This window comes from Trichosurus vulpecula, chromosome 6 (genome assembly GCF_011100635.1).
Source record: "Trichosurus vulpecula isolate mTriVul1 chromosome 6, mTriVul1.pri, whole genome shotgun sequence".
Classification (NCBI taxonomy): domain Eukaryota; kingdom Metazoa; phylum Chordata; class Mammalia; order Diprotodontia; family Phalangeridae; genus Trichosurus; species Trichosurus vulpecula.
The window spans coordinates 168,963,270-168,977,967 of record NC_050578.1 but is presented as its reverse complement, the minus strand read 5'-3'; the positions used below and the strand labels follow the sequence as shown (position 1 = coordinate 168,977,967).

At 37.9% G+C, this 14,698-nt stretch overlaps 1 protein-coding gene across 1 annotated transcript in view; it reads left to right on the top strand.

Annotated features, from left to right (window-relative positions):
* The window catches only part of FAM114A1 (family with sequence similarity 114 member A1), a 72,669-nt gene that overhangs the window by 22,755 nt on the left and 35,216 nt on the right, over nucleotides 1-14,698 (top strand). Inside the window, exons 4-5 of the mRNA XM_036762785.1 lie at nucleotides 13,116-13,226; nucleotides 14,209-14,312. Coding sequence (XP_036618680.1) covers nucleotides 13,116-13,226; nucleotides 14,209-14,312 — 215 coding nt within the window. The remainder of the gene's footprint in view (nucleotides 1-13,115; nucleotides 13,227-14,208; nucleotides 14,313-14,698) is intronic.

Genomic DNA, 14,698 nt, shown 5'->3' with positions numbered 1-14,698 from the left:
GCCTCTCTGGGGAAATTCTCTAAACTTTCCAGAGGTTGGTGATATCTAACGAGTACTTTCCTCTGTTGGATTTACCATTCACTCCCTTCTTAGATATCCTGTTGTTATCTGACCTTGGCCTGGTGTACCTCACTACCAGGAGACTGGCCCAACTCCAGGGTCTCAATGTTTTACTAACTGATACGAAGCATGAAAGGGAGATGATACTTGAGTTCCTATTCAAGAAGCTGGATAGGATTTCTTTTGTATCTTCTCCATTGATCTCTTAGGTCCAAAAGACATTTATCTTGTCCTGTAGTTTTATGTCACACTTTGTTGCATATAATCACTTTTCATGTTAATATTGAACTTCTTCTGTCTCTGATACACCACAAAGATCATGTTCAGTGTATTGTGTTACAGTTCACAGCACTCTGCAAATTCCAGAGGCTCACAGTGAACAAGACTTTTGTGTGTGTGTGTGTGTGTGTGTTTAGTAATTAATCCAGAAGCACTCTGGCTAGGATCTTGCCTTTGAGACCACATGATAGTTGGTACTACCTGCTTTACTATTTCCCTTTTGATTGAAAAAAGATAATGACTTTTAAAAAATAGTAAGATATTTTCTTCTCATTACTCCAGAAATTGAAATGAAAGTCTGATGTGCTAACTCTATCCTCATCCTTTTCTATTTATAATTCTCCTTTGATGGGTCATTAGGCCTAAGGACTTCATATTTCTTATTCTCTTCTTCCCTTCCCTCCTTGCTCACTCCCTCCCTCCCTTCCTTCATTTCTCTCTCCCTTCCTCCTTTTTTCCTTTCCTCCCATGTTTCCTCTCTCCCTTCCTCTCTTTTTTCTCTTTCTTTTCCTCCTTTCCTTCCTTCCCTCCCTCCCTCCTTTTCTTCACTGCCTTTCTTCATCCTTCCCTTCCCTTCCTCTCTCCCTCCCTTCTTTCCTCCCTTCCTTTCTCTCTTCCTCCCAGTCTCCCTCCTTTTTTCATATTCCCCCGTCCTCTTCCTTCTCCCTCCTTGTCCTCCTTCCTCCCTCTCTCTTCTTCTCCCTGTAGTAAGATCACTGAAATGCTGCTGCTTCTTCCTATGTAAGATTCTTTGCCTGCCTGTGCTAAAGGAATGACTATCTTCAGTGAGAGACCTCAGAGACAAATAAGCAGGTACAAAGCATGAAAAGCCCTTATTGGTGAGCAGCTGTCACAAACCCAATTAATGCAAGAGGCTGGGCTCTCAACTGTTTTGTATCATGGACCCATTTGGCAAGAGCTGGTGAACTTTATGGACTGGGTGGGTCTCTAAGACTTCATTCCCAGTGTCCTGGCCCCTTATGTGGCAGATGACTCAGTCCACTTCCTTATCCAGCCCTTTTTCTCTGATCTTGTTTGTGGATGACCAATTCTTTTATACTACATTTTGAGAATAATAGTCTAGCAATCAAAGTGAATCTTAGCAACACAGAAAAATATATGCGGAATGTTTACTATGAATTCCAATTTCAATACCTGCATGAACCTGTAATGACATTTGAGGTTGTCCAAATAATAAAATGGTTCTAGTCCATAGGTTTGTCTCTTAGAGTCAATAGCTTAACACTGCTACCCTTCTCCCACTCTTGCTAAACTAGACATTTTTTCCCTCTATTTTTAGGGAGGGAGGATTAGTTGTTGTTTTGGGTAAAAAGCTTATTTGTAGATTTAGGACTAGGAAGGAGCTCAAAGGTCATCTAGTTCAACCCCTTGATTTTACAGTTGACCAACTGAGGCCTAGAAAGGTGAAATGACTCATCTAAATGGAGTCCTGATTCAAATTCAAATCCTCCGACTCCAAATTCATTGTTCTTTTCACTGTGGTCATGCTGCTTTCCAGCCATACAGAACCATGCCGAAATATCAAAGAATAGTCTGGGAGTCTTTATATGTATAGTGGAACGTGTTACTTAAAAGGGGATTGTAAGATGTAAGTCAAATCTGATTGTTTCCATAGTAACAACACTGTAATAAGAGATTAGTTTCTGACCTAATGCCCAGATTGCTTTTTTCAAAAAAATAGAAATGGCCCATTTTGAACCTCTCTGATTGGGCCAAGAAGGGAACAGCTTATTGGCTAATCAAACAAATCAACTATACCTCTTGAGGGCCTTAAATAGCTGGAGAAATTTCCCTGGTGCAATAATCAAGTGGTGAACCAGGGCAATGCTGGAAGATTTCCAGTTTGAAAGCTTTTAGTATGAGAGTTGGAGCCAAGAAGAATTACTCATAGGAGTGAAAAAGATTTTCTCTTGATCTCCTTCACCCTCAACCCCCACCCACTGATCATTTCATCAGGGAAACTGGACCAATAGCACACAGTGAATTCAGCCAGGAAATAGAGTGGACAATGGGACACAATACATCTATCTGGAAGTGATAGTCACCTAAAGAAAGGCTTTAATAGCCTAAAACTGCACTAAGATTTTTGGCACACCTGCTTATGGTCCTAACACTAATATTTAATAAGACTAAGAACCATTCCTCAATTGATAAGTGGTCAAAGAGCATCAAAGGATATCAACAAACTATTAACAACTCTCTCTCTCTCTCTGTATATATATGTGTGTGTGTGTGTGTGTGTGTGTGTGTGTGTAATGTTTGTGTATACATGTGTGTGGTAGTATTGCCTGTGTATATATGTGTCTATGTGCAAGGGTACATAGGTATGTTGGGCAGTAGGGGTAGAGGCTAAAGAAAAGGAATTAGCTGGGAGGCTAATATAATAGTCTGGGGGGTGAGGTAGTACAGTATAAACAGAGCAATGGACTTGGAATCAGGAAGAGAGGCCACAGGGGTTAGAGCAGGGCTAGAGAATACCTCAAATATTTGAGATCTAGGGATGAAATGAAGTTCCAGGGTGAAAAGGTTTCTATGGCATGGTAAAGAAAGTTTGGGGGATCAGGAGTATAGTTTGTAGAGCAAGATGTATGTGTAAACAAGTGACATAGTTCACTAATTTTTAATCACTATGAAATCTAAGACTGCCTATATAGCCTTAGGCTTAGTTGCTTAATTTTAAAAACACTAGATGTCACTCTAAGTTTTAAGATCTATAAACCACCAATGGAGAAGACTTAATAAGGTATCTAAAATAGTCCATTAAATAAAAATAAATCTCATGTGACTTTTTTCAGGAAAAAAATATTTTCTAAATCATTTAAAAAGTGATGATGGTAGGGTAGTAGTCAGCAGTGAATAAGCTTCGGTAATTTCTTTACTCATTGGTAGTCACATACCTAAGTACTGACATTCATATTTACACATGGGATTTGCTTCTGGAAACAAAAGGATTTTTAAAATAGCAGTTTATCCATGCACATATAAACTATCATTCATTTTCTGGCAGCAAATTATTCCCTCTTAATGAGTGAGAAAGCTTTTATTGAGTACTTACATTGTGTTAAGCATATAGAAATAGGAAAGCAGAGAAAGTCTCTGTGCTCATGGAGCTCTCATTCAAATGGGGGAAGTAACACACAGATGAAATTTCATTTGCATGTCAGATAGAAAGGCTCCAATATGGTCTCTGGGGTCCTATTGCAAAGCTAATTGTAATACATCTATCATTTCCACTGATACAATTATATCTGTTGGGGGGGGGCGGTGAACTGAACTATTTGAAATCCAGGGAACCTGAAGGTCACTCTTTGATCTCTGGTATCACCCCTTACATCATTACTTTGCCTTCCTCTCACCCACCAGGTCAGGGTTCTAGTTATCCTCCGTTGTCACTCACTACCTGTGGAATGGTGCTGATATAGGTGCCCATCTTTGGGACTAACCAAAGTCACAGTGATTTGGAGCAATTTTTTCATGAAATGTGACGTTATTCTCCCTTAAGAAAAGAAGGGAGTTGAGCTAGGTCATCTCTAAAGTTTCTTCCAGCTCTAATATTATATGATCCTAAACACCCATGGTTTGGAGATTGAGGACTGATAATAGACAGCCAAGAAAGTTAAATCCTAGAATGGTTTACCCAGGGTGGGTACAGAATAGCCTTTTAATGAGCTGAAAACCTCATCTTTCTATAATGGTATAGTTGTATAGGATTGCCTAGAGGAAAGAAGGGGTAAACTATGTGATCTCTCTAATGTTGCCCAAATTAGATTATCCTATTATTTTATGTCTCAGTAATATAGCTAAAAACCTTTCATTAAGCATTCTGATAATTTCCTTTTGGAAAATATATGAGATGATTTGGAATATAGATTTGGTATTTAAATAGGTAAGCTAACAAGAAAATGATAATTGCTCCACTGCATTATGTGAATGTATTTCTGGCATACTGGTAAAAGGCCAATCTTGTTTCCATTGAATTTCATTGAAATTCACATGAAGCGAGGGAAAATGAAGTGCAAAGAATTATACTACATTTTAATTATACTACATTATTAAGCTTATACCACTGTTAATTCATACAAGAATTTATTGGGCACCTACCATGAGCCATGCACTATGCTAAATGCTTTATGCATATTATCCCACTTGATTCTTATGACCACCCTGGAAAGTAGGTGCTATTACTATTCCAGTTTAGTTCTTTAAGGTTTACAGTGTACTTTCCAAATATTTCATTTGATCTTCCCAACAGCACTGGGAGTTGGGTTCAGTTGTTTCAGTTGTATCCAACTCTTTGCAACCCCATTTGGGGTTTTCTTGGCAAATATATTGGAGTGGTTTGCCATTTCTTTCTCCAGCTCATTTTACAAATGAGGAAACTGAGGCAAAAAGGGTTAAATTACTTTCCTGGGATAATACAGCTAGTAAATGTCTGAGGCCAGATTAAACTCAGGAAGATGAATCTTCCTGACTCCAGGCAAGGTACTTTATCTACCGTACCACTTAGCTGCCCTCTACGTGCTATATTATTATTATTATCTGTATTTGTACAGATAAATGTACAGATAAATTTGTACAAACAGAAGTTAAGTGGTCCAAGGTCATGTATGTGTTTGAGGGCAGATTTGAACCCAGGTCTTCCTAAATTCAGTCCCAGCACTTTATCCAATGTGCCAGCTAGCTGTTTTCTTTGTGAGCAGAATATGTGTCTGCCTTTATAATTTGTGTGTAGAAAGGCAGCATGCTGTAGCAGACAGAGAGCCAGCTTCAGAATCAAGATTTGGACTCAAGGCCCTTCTCAGATGCATCTTGGTTTCAAGGTCCTGAGCAAGTCATTTAGTCACTCAGTGCCCCCAGGCAACTCTCTGGAGCTAAATAGAAGAATAATTATTGAACTAAATTCATAGGAATCCCCTGTATTAGCAAGGCAATAATCACAACATCGATGATAATTGTGAATATGCCTATGTAGTTCTGTATCGCAAAATATGAGAGACTCTCCATATAGAAGGTAGAAGAGGTAAAGAAAGCATTTATTCAGACACTGGAGGACCAAATCCCATAACCAATAAATCCAGCCCATTCCCAAACCAGTAAGCCCACTTTGTCATAAGAGCAAGGAACTTGAAACACAATATCACAGCATGGAGCCTCACCATCCCATAAGCCTTCCGCTCCCCTGCTGGGGCCTTCCCACACACTCACAGCACAGCACATATCTGCTCTTTCCCTCAGCTCTAACTGCTCTCTCTCTGCATTTCCTGTGACACACTTTCCTTTTCCTCTCAGCAAGCCCCTCCCAACACATGTGAGTTAGGCTTCCTGTGACATAAGCAGGTCACATGGTCTATTAATGGGTGGGAAAGATCTTCAGATTTAAATTACTGGTACATCCCCTTACCAAGAGCTCTTTACAGTGATGAAAACACAGTTCTGCACCCTAAAAAAATTGTAAGTAAACATCTTCAAAAAAGAATTTAGTCAAGGATGAGCAGTTACCACAATGAGGAATGAAAGAAAGAAGAAAAAGTATTTATTAAGTATTTATTTACTAAGTGACAAGTACTGTACTAAATCCTAGGCAAGTCCCTGCCCCCAAGGTACTTACATTCTTATGTATAGGAACTTGAGAAGGATTCTTGGTGTAAAAAGTCACTGGGATAGTGAGTAGAGCCATAGGAGAATCAATTGACATGCCCTCTCTAGAAGAAATCTTATTAATTTATTACTGTTACTGAAGCAAAAGGTAGAAAAAAAGGGATGAAAGGATTGGGTGATGGACTACAGAAGTGCTATGGTACAGATGGTAAGAAAATAATTGAGGCAGACAGTCAAATGGAATATGAAATGTGGTCTGTAGTCTTGGATCAGTTAAATATGGTGGACCATGTCCAGTAGTGCATGCAGGCAACATGGCCCCAGAGGGAGTGGTTCCAAAGCTTAATGGATTGAGTTACTTGGGGCATGGTCTAAGGAGAGCTGGTGGTTCAGAGGGAGCACAAGGCAGATGTAAGGTTGGTGACAGGGTTAACCGTTAGATGGAAGGTGAACCCAGAAGATAGTAAATTTATCTAGTAAATACGGAATTTCTGCTAGTTGAAGAGAAACAGCTGCCAAGGCAGTGATCAGTTTGGAGGAAAACCTCATTTGTTCAGCATTATAGAGAAGGAGAGCAGAAGGCTGTAAGCAGTATTTCATCACAAAATAGTGAAAAGCATTGGAGAACGGGGGTGGGAAATGAGTGCAAAAAGCTTTGCTTGAGACCCAGCCCAACCAGATTACCCCAAGAACATTTATAGATGAAAAGTGGAAAGATAACAAATGTATGTGAAATGGAACAGATTTGCTTGTATTTATATAATAGTGGTCTATTCTTAATATTAATAACAGTGAAACCCCCATATTTGGACTCAGCACCTAAATATCCAATATAATATGAGAAAGTAGCATTTAAAAAGGTGAAATTGGGAAGAACAGCTACACCAGATCAAATACATACAAAAGAAATCTATGCCAGAGGAAATACAATTTTGAAGGCATTGGTGGAATGATTTTCAAGATATTTCAATTATAACAAAAAAATAGGAACAAATCATAGATTGTAGTATTACCAAAACAAGGGAAGTAAAGAGGACATCAGAAAGTACTTATGTATATTATTTGTTTATATTTTTCAGCCACATAAAACTTTTAAAATTATTCATGGACATATTAAGGTTGTCCTTAATGATAATATAAAATGGGAGTGAGTAGCCTTTTACAGACATATTTCTTTACCAGATCATATCCTTATACAGTTTACTTAAAGGACAAGAAGATACTTTTTATTATTTATTGTTTATTGATTACAAAAAAGCATGCAACTCAGTAGAACAAATACTGCCAACAACAAGGTGTCTCCCATGAATGTTAAAATAGCAATATTTCTTGATAGATGCAGCCCTAGGTAACTGTTCAATAATCCTCTTACTCTTTTTATGTTAAGGCAAAAAACAGGGACATACGCTTCCAATGGTATTTTCCACTACTATGAAGGCTATCTTGCAGAAATCTAGTTGACTTTATAGATACTAAAGTGTTCCTGATACTTCTGTTGGTTTTTAACATTGTGCTAATTGTATAAAGCTATGAGATATTATAGGGTGTTTTCAGTGAGATTTGTGACCAAACAATAGAAATTGGTCTAATAATTTTTACCCAAAACAAAGTGGATGAAAAATACATATTACCCAGTTAGGTAAGCATCTCTTTTAGTTAGTCCATCAGTACATATATTTCATAAGCAACAGCTTATAGGGCTTTGTTTTTTATCCAATTTGTCACTCTTTTTTGTTTTATTGTATTGTTTCACTCACCCACACTTAAAGTTATATGAGTAAGTTTTATCCATTCACGCTTAAAGTTATAAGAGTAAGTTATATTTTCCTTCATCTCTAACAATTTTTTTTGTAAACACAGAATTCTATTCCTTCAACTTTAATTCTGTTCCTTAAACCTTAATCTTCTTTAAGTTGGCCAATTCCCACTCTTCCTTACTCTCAATCCACTCTTTGTTTGTTACCCCTGTCCGTACATACATTTTGAACAGGCACTGTATCTGAGGCAGCTAGATGTCTTAATGGATAGAGCTCTGGGCCCAGAGTCAAGAGAACCCAAGTTCACATCCGTTCTCAGTCACTTACTAGCTATATGACTAGTCACCTAACCCATGTTTGCCTTAGGTTCCTCATCTATAAAATGGGAATTATAATCGCATCTACCTCCCAGGGTTCTTGTGAGGCTCAAACAAGATAATAGTTGTGAAGCACTTTGTGCAGAAGCATATAGTAGGTACGATATAAATGTTAGCTTTTAAAATTATCATTATATTTATTATTATTATTATTATCTGGGTAATAAGTTAGTTCCAAAATTGAATAGGAAAAAAGTAGCAGGCTAAATTGCATTTGAGAAATAGTACCACCCTTTCAATGATGTCAAATTTCTCCCTAACCAAAAAAAATATATTTTTCACTTGAGTATTATCTCAGTGATGCTTTATGGTTATGAATCATAGAATGCCATGATCTCTGAAGAATCAAAGTTATGCCCTTGACCTAAAGGGCAATGCTGAGATACATATTGGATATCAATAAGCTATAGCATATTCCCAGTATGTAACCACTTGGTAGCTCTGTAGTAGTATTCAACAGCTTCCTGATTCAATAAATCCATTAATATTCAGGGATATGCTAGCTGTCAATTATCCATTGGTTCTGCCCCCTTCAGTTTGTCTCCTTGGCTCTTAGATGTAAGTATATCAATGAATCTCTCATTCCCACCCCTCACCAACTAACCATTTCCCTACATCTCCTTCCCAGAATGTTATTCCCAATTACTCAAGCCTAAAATGCTCATATGTAAAAAGAGGGGGCTGAACTGGATGGCCTCTCAGGTCTCATCTAGTTCCACCTCTGATGGGGAATGCGTTAGCGTGTATAACTATAACAAACATTTAATTGGATTAATAAAAGCATAACAAAGTGGAAGGATTAAGGAGGGCTGTCTTGAATTCTTATTCACCCATTCATATAATCACAGGCTTTAACCTCTTAGTGCAAACTACTTCATTCTGTACAGCCCATTAAGCAAGGATAGGATAATATAAGTATAGCTGGAATGTTGGGAGACCCATTTTTCCTATCACCATAGGAAACACGGCATCTGGGTAGTATCTGAGATGTTTAGCCTTGTCACAGAAACCCTGGTCATTATGGCTTCTGATCATGCTTGAAAGCTGCTATAGATTCCACCACTTCTAGACTTGCTATTTTCTGAACTATTTGCTCCTGTGTACATCTCATGCCAACATTCACTCCCATGCCAACATTTTGTTTATGTCCAAAAAGGCATGACCTGACTATTAATGTCTTAACTCAGTTAAATAACTGAAAGGAACAAATTAGTTGGTTCCTTATTGACTACCATATTCCTCTCTCCTATTCACCTTCTCCCAAAGTTCCTATCTCCCTTAATAACTCCTTTCCTCTCCCTGTATCCCACAGAAATTTACATCAACATATATAGCGGTAGGAACATTGCATGTGCAAGAATAATATACAAGTCACTATTAAAGAAATGTATGATTAGAGGAGGAAGTGGACTAGTCATATGTCAAGCATGAAGGATAACATATGGACAGCCTGAGTGCTACACAAGTACCCATGGACTGTTAAAAGGCCCAGAGTTAGGCCTATGGTGGGGTTATAGGAGGATATGGGAAAGAGCAGCACAAGATGAGAATGTGTGAATGGATTGCAATCTGCACCAGTAGAAGGAGTGTCAATATTAATTAAATCCATCAAGACACAAAGGTTTGTATTGAATAAAACTGGCTTTTTCTGACATTAAATGGATTCATGATTTAGTATACGAGTGCTTAGGTGACTTAGACTGGATGTCGTATACTCGGTATATCATTTTGGGCACAGTTATAGTCTGACTGTGTTTTAGATCCTATTGGTGAACAATGATGTAGTTAGCAAGCTGCTTCTATTTGGGTTTTGGGCTCATCTGTGTTGTCTTTCTTTGTTTAGCCTGTGGAATATTGATTAAAGGCTACACACTCAGTGATATAAAGAGGCCAGTACCGTTTAGCTTTCAAATCCATTTATGCCTTATGACTTTTTCCTCTCAACATTAGCATGATTGCCAATATATAAAAAATTAAAATCCCATTAAAACTTGGTCCTGTTATTGGCTGGAACCTGGCAAAATCTTTCTTGCTATCCGTCCTAGTCATGGAAGAATAAGTGCTGGTAGTCTGTTGTGTTTGTGTGGGAAACTGGGGCTTATATCTAAGGTTATCCATTGGTAATCAGTTCCTGTTGGTAGGACTTTTAGAAAAGTTTTACACAAATGACTGCTTGCAAAGTTGATATCTGATATGGGGTCCTCTGAGAGGGAAAAACTCCAAAATGAGATTTCTCCATTAAAATTAAGGTTAGTTTTGCCCTCTGTACAGTTGTCACACTGACTCTAGCAGGACATTTCATGTGAAACCAATGTCCCTTCCACTGTACAACTGCTTTTCCAATGGCAGATTTAACCATGCAGTAAGGCAGGCTATCTTGTAAGTGAAAGGTAAGAGCTCTGGCATCACAATGTATAAGATTTTCTTCCTGGCTTTATTATCAACTTGTCTTTTGATTTTTGTCTAAACCTGAAAGGAAGTAAACTGTTACCGAATAAGACTTAGTTTTGTTGGAAGTCATTTCAGTCATGTCCAACTCTTCATGACCAGTTTTCTTGGCAAAGATACTAGATGTGTTTGCCACTTCCTTCTCCAATTCATTTTACAGGTGAGGAAATTGAGGCAAACAGGCTTCACTATTAACTTGCCTTTTGATTTTTGTCCAACCCTAAAAGGAAGTAATTTTTTACCAAATAAGACTTAGAGATTCTTTTGATGGAAGGTGCCATAAAAGTATAAAATGTTGTTTTTGTTACTCATATTGTAATTTCCTAGTATTTTCTTCTTGTTTAGTGTGCTTTTGATACCTAGAAATCATTTTTTAAAATATCAGAATGGGGCTCTATGCAGGAATGTTGTACCAATATGGCCCCATAAATAGATACATAAAAAGGGTCACATAAAAGTCTGCATATTTTCCATGCAACAATCTGAAATGCCATATATTTGCAAAAAATAGAAATCCTTTCCCTGTTGCTTACAGTGTCATTGACTGACTGAACCAATCAATCAATCCTAATCCTAATCAGCCTTAGAATAGCTAGTTGTGGCTTTAATTGGTTGTTATACTGTCCCTGGATGGTTTGATGATGATTGATAAGTCAGTCATCTTATGACAAGGGATGCAGCATCACTGACATATATGGGATATGTCATCTTTCTCCCCTCCACTCTATTGATTCAATACAAAAAGTAGGTTCAGGTAGAAATATGGGGATGCAAAGTGTTTGCTATTATTTCTTGAACACTAGAATGACAGCCAATATCACCTACTCCTCAAGCTTTTGCTTAATACATCTTTCAGCATTCTATAAATAATTGACGCAAGAGGAGGTGGGGAAAAAAAGAACTCCTACCTGGAGACTCAAGTATCCTTAAATGGAATGGTGACTACTTCTCTATGAATCTTGCTCCTTATATTTGAGAGAGAAAGAGAGAAAGAGAGAGAGAGAGACAGAGACAGAGACAGAGAGAGACAGACAGAGAGAGAGAAATGAATATAATATACGGAAAAAGATGAATGAAAATTTCATGTCATAGAATATTAATCACTGCTAGTCACTTCTGTTGAGGCCTAGTATATATCAAAGAATTTCAAATTTATCATTTCTTAGCCTTCTTGGCATTCTCATCTACTTGGTTACTTTCACTTTCTAGGTTTAAAAAAAACTGACATGCCAAGGAGTTATTTTTTTCTGAAGTTATACAATCAGGGACAAAAATGAAAAGAGAAACCATACGTTCAATGATCTCTAGACAAGGTTAAACTCTGAATCAACTTGCTTTTCTACTCTAATTAAGCAATATTGGTGTTCCCTGCCTTACCTAACTCATAAGGAGGTTTCTCTATACGTAATCCAATTCAATAAACATTAAGCACCTATAATGGGCCAGGCACTGTGTTAAGCATTCTTCTGGACAGAGAAGAGTAAAAGACTCTTCTCTTTCTTTTCTGGCTTTTCCTGAAGCCAGATCTATGACTTATGAGAAGATGAAAGAAAGACATAATTACTATTCAGAGACAGGTCACTGGTACCCAGTGCCATAACCCATAGTAGGGCACTGGTGCCCAGGATGGTTGGGACACTAGAATCCATGTCATACAAGAATAGGTTGAAAGTATTCAAAGAAACGTTTTCTGCACAGCTCCAAAAAGGAGAACTGGGATGAATGGGTAGCAGATTTGGGCTAAATACAAGAAGGAACTTCTTAATGATGAGAACTATTCAGAAATGGAATGGGCTGCCTTAGGAGATATTCTCCATCAATATGGGCAAATCAAATGGTAATTGAACAAATAACTATTTATTGGAGATGGAGGTCAAAAGGATTCCACTATACCATATTGCCAATGCTAAAGAAACAATATCTACTACCACCTCCCCCACTGTGTAGGAGAGTGGATTGTATCTGAATTCATGAAAACCTACTCCTTGGAACATGCTGTTTTAATTCCTGATATTAAGTTGTTTTCCTATGAATTGCTTATTCCAAAAAATAAAATGCAGAAAAACAATTCCAGGTAAGCAAAGGCTCTACTTTATTGGGCTCTTGTTAGTTTAACTATATTCCTTATTTCTTCAGTCTAGGAAGCTCCTACTATAGAAACTTTCCTCCATTGTCAATCAGGATTTGTTCCTTAGAGTCTTGGAAGGTTGCCTTGGGCACTGAGTGGTAAAATGATTTACCCATGAATACACAGCCAACATGTGTCAGGAGCCAGATTTAACCCAAGTCTTCTTGACTCCAAGGCTGGTTGGCTATCCACTCTACCATGCTGCTTCTCTTTATTATAATTAAATGGATTTTCACCTCATAGCAACCTAAAATGATAAATTTTTCAGCTACAGCAGCTTTTGACTGAGACACATAGAGGTCACAGTTTCCATCACTGGAGTATCCATACCAATCAAATCAAAGAACCTTGAGTATAGTATTGAAATTTGCAATACTAAGAATTCCATGCTAATAAAACCAAAAATGTCTAAATTCCTACCTCTATCATATTCTTACTCCTGGACAGGTCAAGGATTAACAGCAGTTAAAGAAAAAGCAGGGGCCACCCTCAGGATTCATAATGCAAATTCTAGGTCATCTGAAGGTGAACAGGTGGATGCAGATAAAACACTCCAAGGTATGGTACCATGGCACTCTTCTTATTGGTGGAGGAGAATGGGCTACTACTAAATGCTATGTGTGCAAGGAATCTTTTTTCTATCATGCACCTGGAGTCTAAAGAACTCCTTTGGGGAAGGAAATTCAGACAGCAGAGAAGCGGATGGAGTAAGCATATGGACCAGGGAAAGGTATGAAATATTCATAGATTCTAAAGGATGAAGATAAGAAAGGATTGCCTTCCAGGCATGTTAGGAAAGCTTAAGTAAAGATGAAGAGATAGTGTTTAATTTGGGGAATAGATAACATAATTTCAAGCAGAAGTGAATGGCAAGGAACCTACAGAGCAGTAGAAACCCAAAGCCTGCAGGAGAAAGCCAAACCCTGGGACTTGCTTATAGAAGAGAAATGTAAGTAATAGGAGTGTGGTATGCAGTAACAGTATGACTATGCTACCTCAGCAGGTAAATGATTCAAAGAATCACAAAATCTCTGAATTGAAAGGAATATCAGAGACCAATTAATCCAACCCATTCCTGAATAAGAATCCCCCTTACAATATTCCAGACACGTGGTCATCCATTCTCTATAAACACTTCTAGTAGTATGGAACCCACTACCTCCCAATGGAGCTCACTCCATTTTTGGACATCTCTAATTGTTTAGAAAGGTTTTCATATGTAGATCTAAGATATACCTCTTAGCAATTTCCACACTTTGTTTCTAGGTTCTGCTGTGAGAAAACAAGCAGAATAAATTTAACCTTACTTCCACATGATGGCCCTTCAAGTACTTAAAGACAGCTATCCTGTTTCCCCTGAGTCTTTTCTTCAACAAGTCCTCATATGGAATGGACTTGATTCCCGTTGCCCTTCTCTGAATGCACTCCAGTCAATTTCTTGTCTTTACAGATCTTTCAATATGTAATGCTCTTAGTGAAGAGGATGTCAAGTCCGGACCATTAAATCTAGTCACTAAAACAATTGTTTATGTCTCTTTAGTAACAGAAGCTGGCACAGATCAGAGCTCTGGTGAAGGTCCACCCTCTTCCCCCTCAGGGTCCCGAGGGATGCTGTCAACTATCACCACCGTTGTTCATAACACGGTCAGTCATCCAACTGTTTCCTCTGTTTTCTTTTGTATCTTCCTGTGCTTTTTTTTAGTACTTCTATTTACTTGTGACCTAGATCAGAGACATCCAAGAAGAGAAGGTCTTGCTCATAACTCTGTGGGAAATAATTTTTGTATGATTTCTACTTCAGAGAAAATATGACCTTGATGTGGAAAGAATAGGAATAAAATAAAAATTACTTTTATGCAGGAAGAAAGGATAAGCTTAGGAGTAACATTTAAGTTCTGATTGAAAAATGACCTAATTTCAATCCTATGTGTATTCCAAGGTTGTTTTTTTTTTACTGGATTGGGAGAGAACATTCAGTTCACAATTTTTCACTCACATTTAACACCTTCCTCTGTAATCCAAAATCTCCT